Source organism: Trachypithecus francoisi, unplaced genomic scaffold (genome assembly GCF_009764315.1).
Source record: "Trachypithecus francoisi isolate TF-2019V2 unplaced genomic scaffold, Tfra_2.0 Lachesis_group7, whole genome shotgun sequence".
Lineage (NCBI taxonomy): Eukaryota > Metazoa > Chordata > Mammalia > Primates > Cercopithecidae > Trachypithecus > Trachypithecus francoisi.
In genome coordinates this window covers 42,264,301-42,287,558 of record NW_022681472.1, presented here as the reverse complement: position 1 = coordinate 42,287,558, position 23,258 = coordinate 42,264,301, and the positions used below count along the sequence as shown (strand labels likewise).

At 37.7% G+C, this 23,258-nt stretch overlaps 1 protein-coding gene across 2 annotated transcripts in view; it reads left to right on the top strand.

Moving 5' to 3' along the window:
* Nucleotides 1-23,258, top strand: part of CNGB3 (cyclic nucleotide gated channel subunit beta 3) — a 165,125-nt gene that overhangs the window by 47,010 nt on the left and 94,857 nt on the right. Inside the window, exons 4-6 of one of the 2 annotated variants that reach the window (XM_033202770.1) lie at nt 19,018-19,172; nt 21,858-22,010; nt 22,893-23,101. In XM_033202770.1, coding sequence (XP_033058661.1) covers nt 19,018-19,172; nt 21,858-22,010; nt 22,893-23,101 — 517 coding nt within the window. Of the gene's footprint in view, nt 1-19,017; nt 19,173-21,857; nt 22,011-22,892; nt 23,102-23,258 lie in introns of those variants that run through there. The other variant, XM_033202771.1, reaches the window with a different exon arrangement.

Genomic DNA, 23,258 nt, shown 5'->3' with positions numbered 1-23,258 from the left:
AACAATCCTGCACATCGTGTACATGTACCCTAGAACTTAAAGTATAATTAAAAAATAAAAAGAAAAAATAAAAAGAAATTTAGAAAACAAATAATAAAAATAAAAAGTAAAAAAAAGTGTATATATATATATAAATTGGTTTGTGTGTGTATATATATATATATGCATACAACACTGGAGCACCCAGATATATACAGCAAATATTATTAGAGTTAAAGAGAAAGATAGGCCCCAATACAGTAATACCTGGAGACTTTAACACCCTACTTTCAGCTTTGGATATATCTTCCAGACAGAAAATCAACAAACATTGGACTTAATCTGCACCACAGACCAAATGGAACTAATGAATTTTTATGGAACAGTTCATCCAATGGCTATAGAGTACACATTCTTCTCCTCAGCAAATGGATCATTCTCAAGGGTAGACCATATGTTAGGCCACAAAACAAGCCCTTAAAAACTGAAAAAAAAAATGAAATTTTATCAGTTATCTTCTCTGACCACAATGGAATAAAACTGACAATCAGTAACAAGAGGAAATTTGGAAACTATACACACACATCGAAATTATACAAAATGCTCCTGAATGACCCATGGGTTAATGAAAAACAGAAGAAAAGAATTTAAATATTGCTTGAAGCAAATGATAATGGAAACACAACATACCAAGGCCCATGGCATATAGTGAAATCATCAGTACTGAGAGGAAAGTGTATAGCAATAAGCATCTACATAAAAAAGTAGAAAAACTTCAAGTAAACAACTATATTAAAGAACTAGAAAAGCAATAGAAAGTAAAACCCAAAATCAGTACAGGAAAACAAATAATGAGTCAGAGCAGAAATAAATGAGATCGAATTTTTCTTTAAAAAAGATCAATGAAATGAAAAGTTGGTTTTTTTAAAAAGATAAACAAAATCAACAAACCTTTAGCAAGACTAAGAAAAAAAGAAATACCCAAATAAATAAAATGAGACATGAAAAAGGAGGCATTACGACTGATACTGCAGAAATTCAAAGGATCATTAAAGGCTACTATGAGGAACTACATGCCAATAAATTGGAAAATCTAGACGAAATTGATAAATTCCAGAAAGAAACTGTCTCAAAAAAATAAAATAAAATAAAGCAGGCCTGTGGTATTCTGTTTGCTACTTGGCATCTTGAAAGGGACTCTGACAAAAGAAGTGCTTCCAGGAAAGGCACCCACAGTGATAATGAAGGGGTTTTAATATCATGACACATACAAATATCCTCAGTAACATGGCATCCTAAAAAAATTAAGGCTCATGATGGGAAGGAAATGATGATGATCTTCAGGTAATATTTGTCCATTTTATGGAAGAGGGGTTAGATTTGTGCTATGTAGTTTTAGAGAACAAATTAAGGATCAACGTACAAAATTTATTGAGTATCATCTTAGTTCAGGTTCACAATAAAAACCTTCCCAGTTGACAGAATAAGAAATCAAATACCACCCAAAACATATCTCTCCTGGTCCTCTCTTAGCTCCCATAAGATCCAAACTCCTTCATACCCTCATGCTTCTATTCATTTTCATCCCATAGTTCCCTCCATTTCTTAAACCCATCCACCTTTTGCAATAATCTGAAGCCCTGTTTGGTTTTTGAAGGTTGCCTGATAATTCCTTTTTTGTTACTCATTGTGAATGTCACACAATTCTGTAATTGTATTTTTCATTTTGAGATTAAATTATTTAAGAATAAGTAATGTGATTTATCTTCTTAACATATTTGAATATCTATTTCATAATAGGCACTCTATAAACACTTTACTTGGAACTCAGCACACTACAAGGTTATCCTATACTGTGCTATGATTCTTGGGGGCAAGGTCTTTATATCTCTAGCTCCCAGTCAAAGGCCTAATACATCAATAAATGTTTATTGAGTGAATGAACAGTGGTGGACTTTTACAAAGTAATTGATTGAGGGGAAATTCATATAACACACAATTAACCAAAGTGCACTGATACATTCACAACAGCATTTAGTACATTCACAGTGTTGTGCAACCGCCACCTCTGTCTAGTTCCAAAAAGTTTCCATCACTCTAAAGTAAGATCTTTTACCCATTAAACAGTTTTTTCCCATTCTCTGCTCTTCTCAGTTCCTGGTATTCAACAATCTGTGTTTTGTCTCTATGAACTTGTCTGGTTATTCATATGAATGAAATCATACCATATATGGCCTTTTGTGTCCAGCTTCTTTCACTGAGCATAACGTTTTTGAGGTTCATCCATGTTATAGCATGTATCAGTACTTCACTCTTTTGGCTGAATAATGCTTCATTGTGTATATATTGTATGTACATCTAATGATGGACATTTGGCTGGTACCCACCTTTCAGCTACTGTGAATAGTGCTATTATGAATGTTCTATGGTTAATTTTTTGAGAAACTGCCAAACTGGTTTTTATACTTTAGTGACTGAACCATCTCATATTCCCAACAAGGTATGAGGGTTCCAGTTACTCCACAAACTCACCAACACTTTTTGTCTATTTTTCTTATTATGCCCATCCTAGTGAGTGTGAAGTGGTACCTCTGGATGGCAGGTTTTAAAACACTGGTGTTTTGAACAATCTTTAACATCTTCAGAGATGACTTTACTATGAAGCTAATAAAGCTTAAGCTTCAGATTCTTTCAATGAAGATTCTACATTGAAATTAGAATTTATAATTTTCTATTCTTTTTCTTTAAAAGAGACATAAAAGTTATGTAAGTTCCTGGCACTACAAAACTTGAATTTTCCCTGCATACAAGCAAATACAAATATCTAGCTCATGAGTATAAAAGCAATATACCTTTCTCCAGCTGTGGTACTGTGATCTCTTACTTCCAATGTCACCATAGTCACACTTAAAGCCTTTACAACAAATACCTTATCCCCTGATTAAAAAGTTTAAGAACCTAGTACCACAGATAGCACGGCAGGAAGCATAGTAATCCCAGCCTCTTATCAATTGCAGAACACCCTGTATTCAGGTTACTGCTAGAAAGCCAAGTACAGATTTCAGTTTCCAAAAGGATTCTTACACACTTTTGCTTACAATTATCTCTTCTTCTCAAATATCAAATTAAAAAGAACAGATCTGTAGGGTGTCTGCAATATTTTAAGGATGTAATATCTTTTACACTGCTTTTGCAGTTTGCTTGTAGCCAATGGGATGATTCTGTCACATTCACTAAGAGAAATCAAGTTGCAAATGCAAATTTATATGACTGTTGATGTCCTCAATTTATATAAAAATCTATGATGCACATCCAAGATCTGTACTGACTACAAATAGATCAAACGGTGAGCTCCATTAACCATGCCCATATGATTTATGAGTAAGTTTTACAGCTATGTGCTGTTATGCCCTTCAGAAACTAGGCTATTTGAATTGAATATTCAGTGTAATACAGTGTGTGACAGACTATACAAATTATTTGCACAAGACAGGGTAAGTAATTTGGACTGTAAAATTTGATGACAATGTTCATCAGGAGAGTAGCCTGCCTCTCTGAATAGCCTTCGAAATTTATGTTATAGTACCATATGGTGTTCTTCATTTCTACATTTTCCTCTTGAAGATTCAAAGTGTTTTCCCATAGTTTATTATTAATACATTATTCTTCTCTGTAAAATGTTAGCTTTACTTTACATATAAGCAAACTAAGTTTGTGTCATTCGGTTTAAATACTAACAAATTCATTGTCTGGCACATACTGCTAACATAAAACCCTAATAACTATATTCTTATTTAGTTGTATTCCATGTATTCTAAATGTTCTCCATTTTTTAAAGAGAAGATATTCATTATGAGACTAGTTCTGCCTCTTAAAATCAAAATACTCACTATTTAAAGCTCAATAAACATTGAGTTCTAATTATTTTCACTTCTCTCTTCTGTTAACTCAGTCATAATTTGTTTATACCTTCTATCACCTATCTGCTCATATAACTTTTCAGTAAGATAGACCGGGCTTTGGTTCATTCATCTGAAAGGGACCTAACAAAGCCATTGAGTTTTGTGAGAATCATTAGTGATCTGGACACAGCTAGCATTCCAGAAAACTCAGGACTTTTTACCCTTCTCTCAAGAAAAGAGAAAGGATGTTTAAGCTTTCGGGGGAGGAAGTATGGCTCTTGCCAACATTTTACAATATAAAATGGCAAGACTACTCTTATGAAACAATGTTTCTCAAACTTTGATGTGCATATAAATTAACTGAGGAGCTTGTGAAAATGCAGATTCTGATTCAATAGGCCTAGGATGGGGCCCAGACAAGTTCTCAGGGGATGCTAGTGTGACAGGTCTGTGGACCACTCTGAGTGGCAAGGTTATAGAACTCCAGGTTCTGCCTAAGTATGCTCAGCATAACTAAGCAAACAGCCTGCCCTCGGGTTAATGAGGCCTTTTCTACAAATTACAAATTTAATTTGGGGATAGATTTGCATGCAGTTGTAAGAAATAATACAGAAATATCCCATATACCCTTTACCCAGTTTCCCCAATGGTAACATCTTGCAAAGATATAGTACAATAATCTCACAACTAGGATATTGACAATCATAATCCACTGATCTTATTCATATTTCTCCAGTTTTACTTGCACTCATCCATGCGTGTGTGTTTGTGTATGGCATATTTAGTTTTGTGCAATTTTATTACTTGTACAAGCTCATGTATCCCCCCACCACAGTCAAAACACAAAATTCCATGCTACAAAGATCCCTCATGTTGCACTGTTATAACCACACCCAAACCTGATCCCTGACAATTGCTATTCTCCATCTCTACAATTTTGTTATTTCAAGAATGTTATATATTGAATCATACAGTATATAATATTTTGAGACTGGCTTTTAATCAATATAATTCTCCAGAGATCTTTCCAAATTGTGTGTGTATCAAGAATTTATTCCTTTTTTTTGGCTAAAAAAAAATGAATGTACCAGACTTTAACCATTCACTTATTGAAAGACATCCAGGTTACTTCCAGTTTGGGGTTATTTCAAATAAATCTACGAATATGTGTGCACAAGCTTTTGTGCAAACACAAAGTTTGTATTTCTCCAGGATAAATGCCCAGGAGTATAATTATAGGGGTCATATGATAATTGCATGTTTAGCTTTATAAGACTGTCAAACTGTTTTCCAGAGTGACTGTACCATTTTACATTCCAAGCAGCAGTGTTTGATTGATCCAGTTTCTTCCCAGGCTTGCCAGCATTTGGTGTTGTCACTATTTTTTATTTTAGCCATTTTAGCCATTCTGGTAGATGTGTAGTTATAGCTCATTGTGATTATAATTTGCATTCCCCAGTAGCTAATGATGCAAGACACCTTTTCATGTACTTCTTTTCCATCTGAATATCATTTTCTGTGAAATGTCTGTTCATGTCTTTTACCAACTTCATAACTAGATTGTTTTGGTATTTTACTGTTGAATTTTGAGAATTCTTTATACTCTAGATACTAGACCTTGTCAGATAGGTAGTCTGTGAATATTTTCTCCCACTCTGCAGCTTGTAGCTTGCCTTTTCATGCTTTTAACATAACAATATCTTTCACAAAGCAAAAGTTTCCCATTTTGACCAAGTGCAATCTCATTGATTTTTGCTTTTATGGACTGTATTTTTAGTGTCCAATTTAAGAACTCTTTGCCAGTCATAGATCCAGAACTTATCCCTATTGTTTTCTAAAACGTAAATATAATTTTATGTGCTCCACTTAAGTCCACGATCCATTTTGAGTTAATTTTTTGTATAAGGTGTAGGCTTAGGTTGCAGCTTACTTTTCTTGCCTCTGGCGGTCCAGTTGCTTCAGCACTATTTGTTGAAAAGGCTATCTTTTCTCCTTTGAATTGCTTTTGTATCTTTGTCAAAAATCACTTGGTAGCTTTTTGTTTTTTTTTTTTTTTTTTTTTTTTTGAGACGGAGTCTCGCTCTGTCGCCCAGGCTGGAGTGCAGTGGCCAGATCTCAGCTCACTGCAAGCTCCGCCTCCCGGGTTCCCGCCATTCTCCTGCCTCAGCCTCCAGAGTAGCTGGGACTACAGGCGCCCGCCACCGCGCCCGGCTAGTTTTTTGTATTTTTTTAGTAGAGACGGGGTTTCACCGTATTAGCCAGGATGGTCTCGATCTCCTGACCTCGTGATCCGCCCGTCTCGGCCTCCCAAAGTGCTGAGATTACAGGCTTGAGCCACCGCGCCCGGCCCACTTGGTAGCTTTTTAATGGTACATGAATATCCTGCAGGTCTATTCCCAGCAGCAGATAACTGACACCAATCAAGACTTATGACAGTGACCTAGTCAGTATAAATGTCTTCATGAAAATGACAGTGACCTAGTCAGTATAAATGTCTTCATGAAAATATAATTCCTAAAAAATGAAGAAAAGTTATTACCATTTGTTTGCATCTCAAGGAAAGTTTCAATATAGAGTCAGACTATCAGTACAGTTCTCTTGCTGAGTTTCAGCAGTTATCAGCAATTCGTTTAATTTTGCCTTACTATTTTTTGTTAATCTACTTCTAATAGACATTTCCATCATCTTTCATTTAGTGGTTTGAAGGTCAAAAAACATTTAAATTTCACCCACATATCCAGGACCTGGTTGGATATGCTTAGTTTGGCTCTTTAGTGCATTCAGACCAACTCAATGTATCTTCCTGGTTTTTTGTTTAGAAGAAGAAGAAGAAAAAAAAGAACCAGACATTAATTTGGCACTCAGAGTATCTCTTAAATATATGCAGTGTACTCTCCTTTATTTTAACATCAAACTGAATATTCATTCTCCATTCTTTCTTTATTAGGTGCTGTTAATTCTTTACCTGAAATAAAAATGATGTCTCTCTCTACGCTTTCAGAGAAAGAAGCTGTGTAAATATTTTCCAGTCAAGGTAGTATAATTCTGAAAACCATTTACTACCCACTCACTCTTAAAGAAGAATCGACCCAAGAATTTTCCCAGTCGGGCACTGAACCTCCTAATTTCTAGATGGTCAAAAACTGGGAGCGTGGTGCTCCAGGGCTCTGACAGCTGACCTCAACTACACACAGGTCACCAGAGTTTAGACCTCTGTCTTACAGTCCTGAATCCCAATGTGCAGAAGCAGAACCTTACTCCTCATTTCTGTTTATTGACACCCTGACTTCTTCCCCCTTCCCTACTCTGATTTCCTTCTGTCTGTGCTCATTCTGGTTTCTCTAAGGCTCACATGCGATTTTGTGTTATTGACTCGGACATTCTTGGTTTCCCTGTTTCTACAAATGTCCTCCGTTTGCATTTAGATGATTGAATTGTTTTGAATGGAATCCCTCCCTTCCAGGAGCTCTTCACACATCTCTCCTGGCATTGCAATGAAAGAAGACAATCTCTGCATCATGTACTTCTGCTTTTATCTCCAGACTCCAGCCACACATCCTGCTATCGAGGCAATGACAAATCAACCTCAGAAGCACTGATATTTGTTTTGGGGAGTTGAAGTACCTCTACAATCCCCCTGTCAAACTGGCCTCTTGCTATCCCCTATTTCATTCCCAATTTACTCATAGCTGGAGAAGTTGCTGACCTAATTGGTCAGAAGCCAAGATATTCATCCACCACTGTTTAGTAGTGGTTGGGATTGCTTCGCCTCAAAGGCAAGAAATCAGGACTTATTTTTCTCTAGGTGTTTCCTTCTGCCATTCAGTAAGTCCATCTGGGCATGAATTACTTCTTAGAGGAAGTCCTCACTCAAGATAGGTAGGTGGGTAAGTACTCCCACAGTCTGACCTGTGGAAATAGCATATTTCTCTTCATTATGTGGTTCCAAAATTTAGATTCAGGAAAAGGTCAGCAGATCTACTTTAGCCTGAAGACCTATACTAAATTTCTCAATAAAACTTTCACAGAGCTCTACATACTACACTAAGAAAAATTTCAACTTCTTCATTTGCTTTCTCTTTCTAAACATTTTTACCTTTTACATGATATTCCTAGTGCAAAAGGAATAAGCCACTCACACAAAAATAGAATTTTCTGCTTTCTTAGCAAGGAAGAGTTGTGCTTGGGAGAAGGTGAAGTCTTCCTGAGCAAAGCAAAGAGATAATCTTATCTAGGGTTTGGCAACATGGAGTTCAAAGAAAATTTATTCTCCCTGGGAAATTTTGAGATATTGCTCCATTCGCTTCTAGTGTTCAGTGTTGTCAATGAGAAATCTGAAGCCAATTTAATGTTTTTATAAGGTTGTTGTTTTTTTTCCATCTCTGGAAGCTTTCAGAATTTTTCTTTTTAATTTTAGTGTTCTGAGATTTCTGACAGTGTGCCAAGTTTGAGTTTTCTCTTTTTCATCTCACTCACTGCTCATGACCTCTTGGCATCTGAAGACTTGTACATTTCTTCAGCTCTGCATAATGTTCTCTACAATTTCTTTGATTTATCTTCTTTTTCCTCTATTCTCTCCTTTGGGAATTTATACAGGTGTTGTAACTTCTAGATCTATTCTCCATATGCCTTTCTTACCTGATGTAACTTCAGTCCTGTCTTATTTTCTTTGCATACTTTTACACCCATTGTCCTGTTCTACACTCTGGGAAAATTCTTCAACTCACCTGTTCTACACTCTGGGAATATTCTTCAACTCACTTATTCTCTCTTCTGTTGTGTTCATTCTGTAGTTTAGCTAATCTCGTATCTTTTTCTTGTTGTTGTTGTTGTTGTTGTTTGTTTTTTGGATAACCAATTTTTTATCTTCAAGTCTCTTATCTATTCCCTTTTGCAATAAACTATCCCAATCAACATATAATAGATATCTTTTCTTACCTTTATGAAGATATCAAGCTTTTAAAACATGTCATCAGCTTTGTTATTCTGTTTCTTTAGATACTGGGCGTTTTTTTATTTGTTTTCTTCAGTGCTTCTCATAGTAGTGATTTCATGCAATCGCTTGGTAATTTGGGGTTTGTGTGATCATCTTTGTACTCAAAATTGTCCCTATAACTTGTGTAGATTTGTAGTGGACACAGAGCAAACAGTGGGAGCAGTTTACCTTGGGGGTAGAAGCATTTATCAGTGTTTTTAAGAATTATTAGCACATGGCAATAATAAAAATCAAACCAACTTTTAGGTGTTTTAGGAGTTCTTTTAAACTTCCTACAGACAATGTCCCCCATTTATTGCCTACACCTGGGAAAGATGAGTCCCACAACCTCCTCTCACTCCACCTCCCCTCGTCACCCCACAACTTGGTATGCCATTGCTGTAGATGATGTTCAGTTGACCGTATTCTTTCTACACTGTGAGGGAAGACCACTGTCAAGAGTAGTATAAGACCAACTCACTGTCTGGGCATAGAGTCCCCCATTCCTTTTGATTGTTGCCATCCTCCTAAGATACAGCTCTGCTTCTCTAGTCCAAATTCCCTCTCACTGCTTAGAGGAAAATGCTTCTGCACTTATTAACTGAATGCAGGTTTGGTCAAAAGGAGAACAACCTACTTCATTACTCTGAATGCAATTGCTGTGGAATCACCCCAGTGGTTGACTATGGCCCCTTCTGGCCCCTTGTATTCACTTCCTCAAAGGGTAAAACTCTCCCAGAACCCTCTCACTTTGCAACGAACATCTACTGTGACTGTTTTGAATGATGGTTTTCTTCATTAACATCAATGCTGTTTTGAGCACTTTACAACTGTGAGCATTAAATGAGCTAACATATGAACCCATATGCTTTCTATCTTTCAGAAATGTCTCAAATTTTCTGGCTTACTGGTGGCAATGTCTTGCTTTCTAGCACCGTAGAGTTTTCACAACATTTTTTTCTGTCATCTTGGGATTTATGGCATTTGGCCTAATATCTTGATCTAATTTTTCACCTGCTTCTTAAAATAGATTTACCCCTTTTTTCTTGATATGTATGTATTCCAGGTTAGTCCACTTGAGCTTCCGTAATAAAATACCACAGACTGAAATATCAAAGGCTTAACAAACAGAAATGTATTTTCTCACAGTTTTGGAGAGTAGGAGTCCAAGATCAAGGTGCTGTCAGGTTCAGTTCTGGTGAAGCCGCCTCTCTTCCTTGTAGATGGTTAGTAGATGGCTGCCGTCTTGCTGTATTTTCACATGGACTTTCCACTGTGCATGAGATGAAAGAAAGTGCTCTTTGGTGTCTTTTCCTTTTCTTATAAGGACACCAATCCTGGCCCGGGGCAACGGCTCATGCCTGTAATCCCAGCAATTTGGGAGGCCAAGGTGGGTGGATCACCTGAGGTCAGGTGTTCAAGACCAGACTGACCAACATGGCAAAACTCCATCTGTACTAAAAACAAAAATTAGCCAGGCGTGGTGGCAGGCACCTCCAATCCCAGCTACTTGAGAGGCTGAGACAGGAGAATTGCTCGAACCCAGGAGGCGAAGGTTGCAGTGGGCCTAGATTGTGCCACTGCACTCCAGCCTGGGCGACAGAGCAAGACTCCACCTAAAAAAAAAAAAAAAAAAAAAAAAAGGAAAAGAAAAAAGAAAAGAAAAGAAAAAAGATGACACCAATCCTATCAATCCTATCAGATTAGGGCCTTATCCTTATGACTTCATGTAACCTTAATTCCTCCCCACAGGTTGTATCTCCAAATTCAGTCACATTAGGGGTTAGGACTACAACATATGAATTTTGGGGGAACAAAATTTAGCCCACAACACATTCTAATGAAACAGGTTTTAAATAAGGAAAACATCAATAAACAAACTAATAAGGAAGAGTATACACTAATAAATAAACCAATAAATGTAACAGTGTGTGTAAAATGAAAGAGAGGAAAGTTAACTAAAAATCTTCAAAGTGAATACAGAATATGATGACCTTTCTTGGTGCAAAGTAAGTGCACAATAAATATTAGTCAAATAAATTAATGAGATGTTCAAAATGCACCTCATAAGACACCAAGACATCAATTTTCAGGAACATTGTGTCAAACATTCTTTGACTCTTTCAGGCTGCTACTCGATGAGAAAAAATGGTAAAAACATAGTCACCCTACTTGTTACTTTCCTACTCTCAAAAAAATACCTGAAGCCATTGGAGAATTTTAAATCCTTACTGAAATTAAATATATTAGTATTATGACTATGTTTATGATGATATGTTTATTCATTCTTTTTCCAATTGCATTTAGATTTTGGAAGGATTGTCATTGTTATGTGTGTTGATTTTTGTGTATATAGGCAGGTATGTGTACATATGGGTGTATAAGATAAATTCACAATGTATGAAATTTTTGTTGTTGTTGTTACTTTAGCCTTAAAATAGTTGTCTAACTTCAAACAGGGTTAGGTACCATTACATTTTTGGGCCAAAAGAATATGATTCACTGGTAACAAAAATAAACAACAGAGACACACCTCCAGCACTTCCAGATTAACAAAATAAATGCTCTAGAGAGTAGACTGCTAACAGGGGGTGTGGAAACAAGTGTTGGAACCATAAATGCATTGCAGCATATTCTACATAGATCATGAATAAGTCAGGTTAGGAAACTGTGCATCACAACATCCATATGTACATTACCATATGTACAAACTGATGTGTACAAACAATACCATAATGCACAAGTGAAAAGTGGTAAACAACTCAAAATCTTCACAGCATTTAGGGGTGAATGTGAAAAGGGAGTGAAGTAAGACTCGGTTGCGTTATATCCATACTTTCCCAAATTTGCCTAAAATGTATAGGCTTTATGGTAGACTGCCACATACTTTAGCAAAAATCATAATTTTGTGCTACTTTCACTCAGAAATGTATTCCCACCAAAAATACTCATGTATTTAAAGTGGGATTTTTTTCAGATATAACTTTTGAGGGCAGCTGTCTGAATTTATCATTAATTATTACCTAAACATGGCAAAAGAAAAAGGACCTGCTTATTTCTCCCCTAAAAACTTCCCAAATTAGAATACAATACTCTTTGCCTAATTCCTGCCTGTTATTCAACAAGATAGAAACAGTAGGTTTTAAAAAATTGAACCAACTAGGATTTTTGAGAAATGAGTTAAGTCACTGAAAATTGAATTAATTCTTAATTAAGAATTGGAAGGAATCTAGCAAAGTTTGCAAAAGAAAATAATGAATAGAAATTCAAAATACTATTTAGAGAACAAACACAAGATTCTACATACCTGTTTTTACAAAATACTTGTTAAGACAAATGGGGATAAAATGACAAAATGTGACGGTATTACACATCTCCCTAACCAATGTTCTTAAAGATGACCAGTGAACTCCTACTTGCCCCCTCCTCTAGCCCCCATCCTACTCACTTTGTGTGCAGCATAAGATGCCACTGACCTCCTTTTTCAAACTCTTACCTTCCCTGATTTTTTGTGACATTTGTCTCTTTTAGATCTCTCTCTCTAATTGCTACTTCTCAGTTCCTTTTCTTACGCTTTGCTGTAAATGTCAGTAAATTCCAAGGTTGCGACTTCCCAATTTTTTCTTGTCCTATGCAGGCTTTTACTGGTAATCTCATCCACTATATCATTCCCACCATATCCTCTAGACAGGTGATTTCAGCCTAGTTCAATATCTACCACTCAGTCCTCCCTTTCAATTTCCAGACCCAAATTCTCAACTGCTTGCTGTACCAAACGTATTGAAAGAGACCTTGATTCTTACGACTCAAGTTTAATATCTGCTAAACTGAATGTATTGCTATTTCTCTTCCAACTTATGCTTCCATATGAGTTGTCCGTGTGGTATCATAATTATCTGCTTTGCTAACTCTGTTAGTTTCCTAGGACTGCCATAACAAATTACCACAAACTGCGTGGCTTAAAACAACAGATACTTATTTTCTCACAGTTAGGGAGGCCAGAAGCCTGAATTCAAGGTTGGTCCTTCTGAAAGAGCTGAGGGAGAATTCGTTCCATGCTCTCTCTCCTAACTTTCGGTGATCACCAGCAATCCTTTGTGTTTTCTGACTTAGGGATATAGTGCTCCAATTTCTGCCACTGTTGTCACATGGCATTCTCCTTGTGTCTCTTCTCTGTCTTCAACTAGGCTTTTTAAAAAAATTCATACTGTTTTGATTTATTCATCATCTGTGTACCTAAGAGACTTGGCAAACATAAATTAACTATATGTAAATTACTATATTCATGAGCAGATGCAAAAATAGGAAAGGCACCATTAGTGTAAGGGTACTGGATTGTAGTTGATAGGCCACTCCAGCACTTAGGCTTCTTATAAAGACTCCAGTCACTGGATTGAGGGCCCACCCTATTCCAGTATGGCTTCATCTTAACTTAAATAGTTATATCTATAAAGACTCCATTTTAAAATAAGGTCACATTCTGAGGTTCCAGGTGAACATGAATGTTGGCAGAATATTATTCAATGTAGTACAATGACTAAACATGGAATTCCCTACTCTGACATTAACCCACATATTTTAAGTTGACTCTCTCCGTTCTTCAAGTCACACTTTCTTCTTACTGCACCTAATTATCTTCTTTCTTTTTTCAATTATTTTTCCAAAGCATAGCTAACACGTCCCTCTTCTGCTTAGAATTCTGCCTTGGTTCCCCATCAATCTCAACTGACCATTCAAGCCAAATTTTAAGTCACTTGGGATAGTATGTTAAAATGTTTGAACCTTTATTGTATTCTATTAGGCAGCAATGAACACCATTTTTCTAAAGCTGTTTCCTTTGCCTTGAATACCTTCCCTATATGTTATCAAAGTGCTGTCCATCCTTCATGATTCAACTAGGATACCACCTCTGCTGTGAACTCACCGCTGATCACCACCCACTCATGTTACCATGCCCATCAAAATTAGTCATCTCTGCATGTTATACTAAAGCAGCAATCTTAAACTAGAGAATATGTTATCCCTGCATGCATGTGAAAACTTTCTTAGAGTCCTAACACAGACAGTTTTAAAAGAACCAATTTCAAGATCCACATCTTATAAATGTTCTCTTTCTTAAAACTAATAATATTGAGTACAGCTGCAGACTACATGTTTTCCTTTCGTATCTTCCCTTTTACAATGGACTTCCCCCTGACCCCACCACTTTACCCCAAAAAATAAAAAACTCAACTCACCTCACCCATTCCAATCTTACTAGCATTGCCCTGGAGGGTAAAAACTTCTGTAACCCTAATTGTTAATTATACAATTTTTTGGCCTGTGCCTCTGACTGAATTTAAAGAAATAAGGAAACTGCTATAGTTCTTTTCTTTTTCATCAGCTTTTTAAAAAATGAGCTTCCCTTGTACCTATACCAAAAAATGTCACAAATTTTATTCAAACAATAACCAATCCTTTATTCTTTCATAGAGAGATATAAATAAATTTTTAGTCTCTTTCTTCTCAATAAAAGATGGTTACTGACCATCTTTGGTGACTCACGTCTGCAATCCCAGTACTGTGGGAGGCTGAGGCACCTACTTCAAGCCAGGAGCTCCTGCTTAAAGACCAGCCTGGACAACAAAGCAAGACCCTAACTCTACAAAAAATAAATAAATGAGTAAGGCATGATGGCACACATCTGTTGCCAGCTACTCAGGATGCTGAGGTGGGAAGATTGCTTGAGCTCAGGAGTTTATGGCCTCAGTGAGCTATGATGGTGACAGAGTGAGACACTATCTATAGAATAGAATAGAATAGAATAACAACTATCCAATATGAGTTTCCTTCTATGTTTATCAAAATTTGTAGAATCGGTCGGGGACAGTGGCTCACACCAGTAATCCCAGTACTTTGGGAGGCTGAGGCAGGCAGATTGCTTGAACCCAGGAGTTTGAGACCAGCTTGAGCAACCTGGTGAAACCTCATTTCTACAAAAAATACACACACTTACACACAAAAGAAATGCCAGCACTCTGGGAGGCCAAGGTAGGTGAATCACGTGAGGTCAGGAGTTCTAGACCAGCCTAGCCAACATGATGAAATCCTGTCTCTACTTCAAAAAATTCAAAAATTAGCCAGGTATGCACTTGTAACCCCAGCTACTCGGGAGGCTGAGGCAGCAGAATTGCTTGAACCTGGAAGGCGGAGGTTTCAGTGAGCCGAGATCGTGTCACTGCTTTCCAGTCTGGGTGACAGAGGAAGACCCTGTCTCAAAAAAATAAATAAATAAATAACCAGGTGTAGTGTTGCGCACCTGTAGTCCCAGCAACCCAGGAGGCTGAGGTGGGAGGATGGCTTGAGTCCAGGGAAGTCAAGGCTGCAGTGATCTATGATTGTACCACTGCACTCAGGCCTGGGCGGCAGAGCAAGATCCTATCTCTCTCTCTCTCTCTCTCTCTCTCTCTCTCTCTCTCACACACACACACACACACACACACACACACAGTTAAATTGTAGGATATTTTTACTGTTTACCAAAACTTTCATCATGGAATTATGAGAAACAATGCTTTACAAAACATAAAAATTAGTAATATAAATAAGAAATAGCAAACAGAGCTCACATGAAGCATAGTTATATAAGGCAAATTCACTGGTTCTTTCTTTTATCTCTTTTGGATTTTATCTCATGATGTATGTTTCTTCCTTTCTATTTGCCTTTCCTGTCCCATCATAAAATTACCCAAAGAAAAATACATTCATAGCTTCTATATGTATATATGCAGAGGAGAAAGGCAAGCATCCTAGAAAAGAAGCTAGAGAAAGACAAGAAGATGCAATAAAATGACATCATAATGCTCCAGCTAACATAAAGACAAAAACGCATAGTAGTTAAAATATAGATATGTATTTGATATGCTTGCATTCTTTTCACATGAATTTCAGCAATTTAACCATGAGGTGGGTTTGCACACTACAAAGTAGTATAACTAAATGGCAATTATATGGTCAATTAGGGCTTATAGATAATTCAGGGAAAGAAAAAATATTCTCCTCAGATCTTGGGACATTAGGGAGTTTGGCAGTTTGAATATCTGACTTTATAGTTAATAAATCACCAATCTTCAACTTAGCTTTTTACATATATTTTAAAGCACTCAGGAACATCAACTAAGGTCAAACAGTTAGAAGTAGTGGGTATATTTACTCAATAAGCATTTATTTAAAACCTACTTTGTGCTGGTCTTATGGAGTATGAAGAAAAGACATAGTTCCTTGCTTTGAGAATCTTACAGTCTATGATGATGTCATACACATAAATCACTTCAAATATTCCATATTCACTGATGAATACCAAGTTCTTATTGCCAGAACTGTATTTCTGAATGTCTCCTGGATATTACAAACAAGGTTTTATCATACAAGGTCCTACAAACACCTCGAACTGAAGATACACAAAAAAATAACTAATTTTTTCATGCTGCTACTACATACAAACATCTGCTTCCTGAATTCCTATTTATATTGATGTCATCTTCATGAGTCTAGTCTCTTGTAATAGAAACTCGAGTCATTCTTGATTTCTTTGAATTATCCGAAAGCTCCATGTGTGGCTCATTAACCTATCCTCTCACTATTGCTAATTTTTCAAAGTTCAGTGCTGTCTGCCCAGGCCTTTTGTCTGCTTAATACCCTGCATTGGGTCTCTTTGCCCACTGCTTAATGTCTAAACTCCTCACAAGATCACATGGGACTATCATAACCTGGCTTCACTCACCTTTCCTTTCCAGACCCAACCACCATCACTCCTGCCACCCTCTGCCACCTGGCCCACTATACACACTTATACTCTGTTCCAATCACACCAAAATTTGCTGAACATGCCATGTTCTTTTATGCCTTTGAACATATCACTCTCCATGCCTAAAAGACTAGTCTATCATTTATCTGTCAAAGATATGCTAGTCCCTTAAGACAGTGCACTTCCTCTACAAAGCCCCTCCTTGACACCCCAGGCTAAGTTCAGTGTGGAACAAAGTACTTTGTACATGTTTTTCTTTTTTATCATTAGCTATGGATTGACATCCTTGTTTCCTCCATTAAACTATGAACAACTATCGAACCTGCCGCTGTCTAACTTGCATTTCTATTTGCAGTACATAAAGTAGAAACTCAATAACTGGTTGATGGATGAATAAACTTCTAAGCACACCAAGATTTTAAGAAGGAATCAGTGAAATTATATCTATGACAACAAGTCTTAATCAGAAAAAAAGTTATTCTGGCTTTACAGACCTAGTGTCCACCTATTTCTGAACCGTTTAAGATGAATCTGAACTATTTTCATTGCCTCTTGGTCTCCACTATCCTTACATAGGCTTCTATATGTCTTAATGTGACATACGTGGAGATCTTGATTCTGAGACAGGACCATTTACCTTTGAAAGAAGTATAAATTGTACTATGATAATAAGGGAAGAGAGAAAAACACTGATAGTCTGGGAATCTATAAACAGTTATAGATGTGATATATTTGTGGGCCACATGAGGAAGGAGTACATGGAGAGGGGAAAATCTCATACTGAGATTTTCTTAAGTGGAATCTACAAGTTACCCAGATCCACTGTGAACCCCATGGGCTGCCACTTGGAGGTGAGATAGGAGGGGCAGATATGAGGAGATAAGAATGGATGGAGCCTACATGGGCTCAAGTAGACCCAATGTCAGACATTGGAAGGAAGATAGTGAGAGCTCTGAGGAAAGTCTGTGAGGAAACTCAGGTCTTGATGAAGTATCCTAATGTCTACTCTACGCTCCATGCTGGACTGTTTGTACATTTCCTCAGAATGCAAGTTCATTGGTTGGGGACAGTGGCTCACGCCTGTAATCCCAGCACTGTGGGAGGCCAGGGTGGGCGGATCACCTGAGGTCAGGAGTTCGAGACCAGCCTGGCCAACATGGTAAGACCCAGTCTCTACTAAAAATACAAAAATTAGCTGGGCATGGTGGCACACACCTGCAGTCCTAGCTACTTGGGAGGCTGAGGCATGAGAATTGCTTGAACCTGGGAGGCAGTGATTGCAGTGAGCCAAGATCATACCACTGCACTCTAGCCTGGGTGACAGTGTGAGACTCAGTCAAACAAAAAAAAAAAAAAAAAAAAAAAAAAACGAAAGGAAGTTCATTGAAGCACAGCAGCTACATTATTTTTCTATTGCCACAAAACAAATTACTACATACTTAAGTGATTTAAAACAACACCCAAAAATAAAAGTTGAAGATAAAACAAATAAATAAAATTAAATTAAAGCCCACATTAGCAAATGGGTCCGAATCAGAAGTCTGGGTGGGCTCAGCTGGGTTCTTGGCTTCAGGTCTCACAAGGCTGAAATCAAAGTGTTGGCCAGGCCAGACCAGGCTCTCATTGGGAGGTTTTGGTGAAGAATCTACTCAAGCTAATAACCAAGCTCACTCAGGTTATTAGCAAAATCAGTTCCCTGCAGTTGTACCTCTGAAGTCCCTGTTTTCTTATGAACAGCTAGCCAGGAATCACTCTCAACCTCCTAGAGGCCTCATGAAATTCTAACCAGGTGACCCTCTTCTACACCATCAGCCATGGAGGATTTCTCTCAAGTAAAATCTCCCTTGTGCTTCACATATCTGCCTTCTTGCTGTGTCAGCAGTGGGAGGAAGTCTACTTTAAAAGGCCTGGTATGATTAGATCAGGCCTACCTACATAATCTCCTTATCAACTGTGCCATATAACATGGACTATTGATGGGAATAAAACCACCATATTTATTGTCCCCGGGATTATGCAGGCACATATACCAAGGGGCAGGGGGGGATCTTGGGGCCATCTTAGGCACCTGCCTGCCCCACCATCTGTAGCTTTACTTGTCCTAGCGACACAATGTAATGACAGAATCACCGTCATCAAGATCCAGTATGGTCAAGAGTTATCACTTGCTATTTGAGGATTCTAATTTTTTTAATAACATCTGTATTCCACCAGCACTATTTCCATTAAACCTAATGTTTGAATTGTACTATTCAATTGCAAAAGAAGGGGAAGTTAATAATCTTGAATATATAAGGAAGGTGAAAAGGTTTAATCCTTCCCTTGTATCTATCTCTTCGTGGGCCCATCTCTATTGCCATTTTTTTCTCATTTAGCCCACAAAACAAACCGCCTGCAGCTCCTGTTATAAATGAGTATGCTGATGCCCAGCTACACAACCTGGTGAAAAGAATGCGTCAAAGAACAGCCCTCTACAAGAGAAAGTTGGTAGAGGGAGATCTCTCCTCACCCGAAGCCAGCCCACAAACTGGTAAGCATTGCTCCCTCCAAGTACTGGGAAGAAGGAAGTGATGAGGGGACCTGTGTTTTGCAGATGTTTCAGTTTGGATCTCCTAAAAGCAGATCCTGAGAAAATGATTTACATACAGTTTATATTTTGAGAGTGATCCAGGAAGGTACGAGTGGTGAGACAGAGAAGAAAGTTAAGATGTACAGATGGGTTAGTAAGAGGATCACTGGCCAGATGCAGTGGCGCTCACACCTATAATCCAAGCACTTTGGGAGACCAAGACAGGAGGATTGCTTGAGCCTAGGAGTTTGAAACCAGCCTGGGCAACATAGTGAGGGCCTTCTGTGCCATTGGGGCTTTATCCAGCTGAAAAGCTGTGTGGATCATACTTGAAAATTATCTGAATGGAAGAGGAGGAATCTGGTGCTGGAGCTTCATACTGTTACCTCCCCAGCACTTTAAGTAAACCTGCTCAAGGAAATCCTCCGACAGACATAGGGAACCCTCCTACAGGTGATCTCCAGGCTCAGGGTATATGTGTAGGACACAAACAGTATCTTCTATAGCAAATTTTATTGTAATATTAAAAATACTCATATTATGCAAAGTACATATTATAAAAATACAGGAATATTACCTGGGTATCCAACAGAGCAAAGGACATCAACAAACCAATCATGTAAAGGGAGGGACTATTATCAACCACCCTAATAATTACAAAAATGTGTTTATGAAAATTAATCAGGCAGGCACAGTGGCTCACGCCTGTAATCCTGGCACTTTGGGATGCCGAGGTGGGTGGATTACTAGGTCAGGAGATCAAGACCATCCTGGCCAACATGGTGGAACCCCGTCTCTACTAAAATACAAAAAATTATTTTTGTATTTTAGTGTTGCGTGCCTGTAGTCCGAGGTACTCGGGAGGCTGAGGCAGGGGAATTGCTTGAACCCAGGAGGCAGAGGTTGCAGTGAGCCAAGATCGCACCACTGCACTCCAGCCTGGTGACAGAGGAAGACTCCAAAAAAAAAAAAAATCAATATGTAGAACACAAAAATAATATATACTATGATTACATCTATGTAAAATATTTTTATATATATATACAGAAAAAGAATAGAACAAAGCTTGGTTGTTTAACATATAAATGCAAATCAAGTTGATAATTACATGGGATGGAGTTGAGCTTCCTCATAGTTCTGTATAAGAGAATGTGGGTTTTCAAAATAAACTGTGTATTGTATAACAGTTTCTTTTTAAACAGAAGAGGCTGAAAGAAATCATAGTCATTATACTTTTATAAAGATATATTGAAAAGAATATTGTGTGTGATATGTGTGAGGGTAAAGAAGCACCAAACTAAAACCTGCAGAATGATGTACATTTGCAGTGTTTCTGATCTCTGACTTTATTGATGCTCCAAAGTATGTGAAAATCAAGCTTGTATTTAAAATATTCTATTTGTAACACCTTTGTGACACCTTATTTGTGAGCTTTAAACCTGCTACATATTTCCAAATTCTAGTGTTTTCATTACCTGTATATTTTCATAAATGTTACTATTTTATTTTGTTTTTATTGTATACTTTAGGATATACAACATGATTTGTTTTCTTTTTTACAGAATGCCTTTATTTTATACTCTACATTTTTATTTGAGACATAGTTTACAAACTGTAAAATCCACAATTAAGTGTACAGCTCAATTATTTTAACATATTCTTTTTTCATTTTTTAAAAATTTATTTCCTGTAACATTGGAGTTACAATGAATTTTTAAAGCAAATTCCAGACACTATATTTCATCCATAAATATTTCAGTGTAGACAAACTTTTAAAAAATATTTGTATGTACTTACTTAATCTTATTTTATTCTTTTAGTGGCAGGGTCTTGCTCTGTCACCCAGGCTGGAGTGTAGTGGCACAGTCACAACTCACTGCCACCTCTAACTCTTGGGCTCAAATGATCCTCTTGCCTCAGCCTTCAGAGGAGCTGGGACTACAGGCCTGTGCCACCATGCTTGGATAGTTTTTACACATGAATAGTCCTGTTGCATCACTATCACCACCCTCCAAGATAAAGGACATTTCCCTCACTAGAGAAAACTTACAGTCTCCCCAGGTGACAAAGCCCCCTTGCCAAGGTAATCATTATCCTGAATTTTGTCATCATTTAGTAGTTTTTCCTGTTCTTTTTTTATTTTGGAAAAATTTATAAACATGTATTTATTTTAAAAATTGTGTTTCCTTTAATTTTTTACATTGACATATTTTTTCTTTATACCCACACACAGTGAAATAAATGTCACTATTTTAAATGTCATGAAGGTTTTGTTTCATCTGTCTGTATCAAAAGAGGAAGATTCTTAAATGTTCTGACTTTAAGACATTCAAGTTTTTTGGGTTTTTTTATACTTTCAGTTCTGGGATATATGTTACATAGGTACACATGCGCTGTGGTGGTTTGCTGCACCCATCAACCCATCGTCTACATTAGGTATTTCTCCTAATGCTATCCCTCCCCTTGTCCCCCATCCCCGATAGGCCCCAGTGTGTGATGTTCCTCTCCCTGTGCCCATATGTTCTTATTGTTCAACTCCCACTTATGAGTGAGAACATGCGGTGTTTGGTTAAGAAATTCAAGTTTTTAACTAAGCTAACTTAACCTCTTTAAATGTTTCATCTTTTTTTTTTTTTTCCTATGAAGCAAAGCCCACGGCTGTACCACCAGTAAAAGAAAGCGATGATAAGCCAACAGAAGAACATTACTATAGGCTGTTGTGTTTCAAAGTCAAGAAGATGCTTTTAACAGAGTACTTAAAGCAACTTAAACTTCCAAGCAGCATAGATTCATACACAGGTATTAACAAAGGGTGAACTATTGTAGTGGGAGGGCTGGCTATCACCAAGAAACCCTGTGACTCGAAGTCACAGATAGCTTCTATTTTCCTTACCTCATATTCTCAATCTAACTAGCAAGCAGAATTTAAGTTATATAACCTGTAAAGGATCATTTGCCCATCTTTGGTGAAGATAAGAAATACAATATTCCTGCCTATATTTAAAAGGCAGTCCAGATCCTCTCCTGCCCCTAATTACCTCGGAAAAGAAGGCCCAAAGCACTCCACAATATGTGCACTGACACACTTGCAATTCATTATGAAGTATCAGTCTTCTTCCATGGCTTCACATTGTTGATTATTCTAATTGAACAAATCCTTTCCTGCGGCCTCCCATAGGCAGAGAAGGGCTATGTGTGAAGGGACATGGACTACGTTCATGGGCTGACCCTCTGCCCTCCCATTCAGTACCATCCTCCTTCAGGCAGGATGTGGCCTTTCTGCCACCTGCCCTGGGCAATCAATCCTGCAACTTAACTACTGAGGAACTAAAGATCTGCGGCTGCAGTGATGTCGGTGCAAAGTCCTTCCGACTTTTTGTGAAATTCTTTCCTGATCCAAATAGTACAGTTACCTGTGTGGACAGACTCAGAGTAGCCACTTCTTCAGGAGACTGGAAGGAAACTGTCCACTTTCAGAAGAGGCGATAAGATCGTTTAACATCTCTTGTAAAGCCTGGTGCCTCACAGTGCAGAGGCAAAATTGTGTTGAATGTTTAATAGAGCCTCCTATGGCAAACCGCTCTCTAGAGGTTAGTGTCCCAACCTCCCCAGACTAAGCAAGAGAATTCTTTCTGTGTTTGTTCTATGTCATTTGGATTGCTCCACTTGCTGTTTTTCCAGATCGACTCTATCTCCTGTGGCTCTTGATTGTCACCCTTGCCTATAACTGGAACTGCTGGTTTATACCACTGCGCCTCGTCTTCCCATATCAAACCCCAGACAACATACACTACTGGCTTATTGTGGACATCATATGTGATATCATCTACCTTTATGATATGCTATTTATCCAGCCCAGACTCCAGTTTATAAGAGGAGGAGACATAATAGTAAGTGGAGTTCGGAAAAGGCAGAAACTGAAACGTGAATAACATCTAATTGGGCTACAAAAAATAACAGCATTGTTTTATGTAATGTTTGACTGGCTATCTGCATGGACAACTGCAAGAAATCATGAGCAATAATAATAAGAAAACAATTACAAAA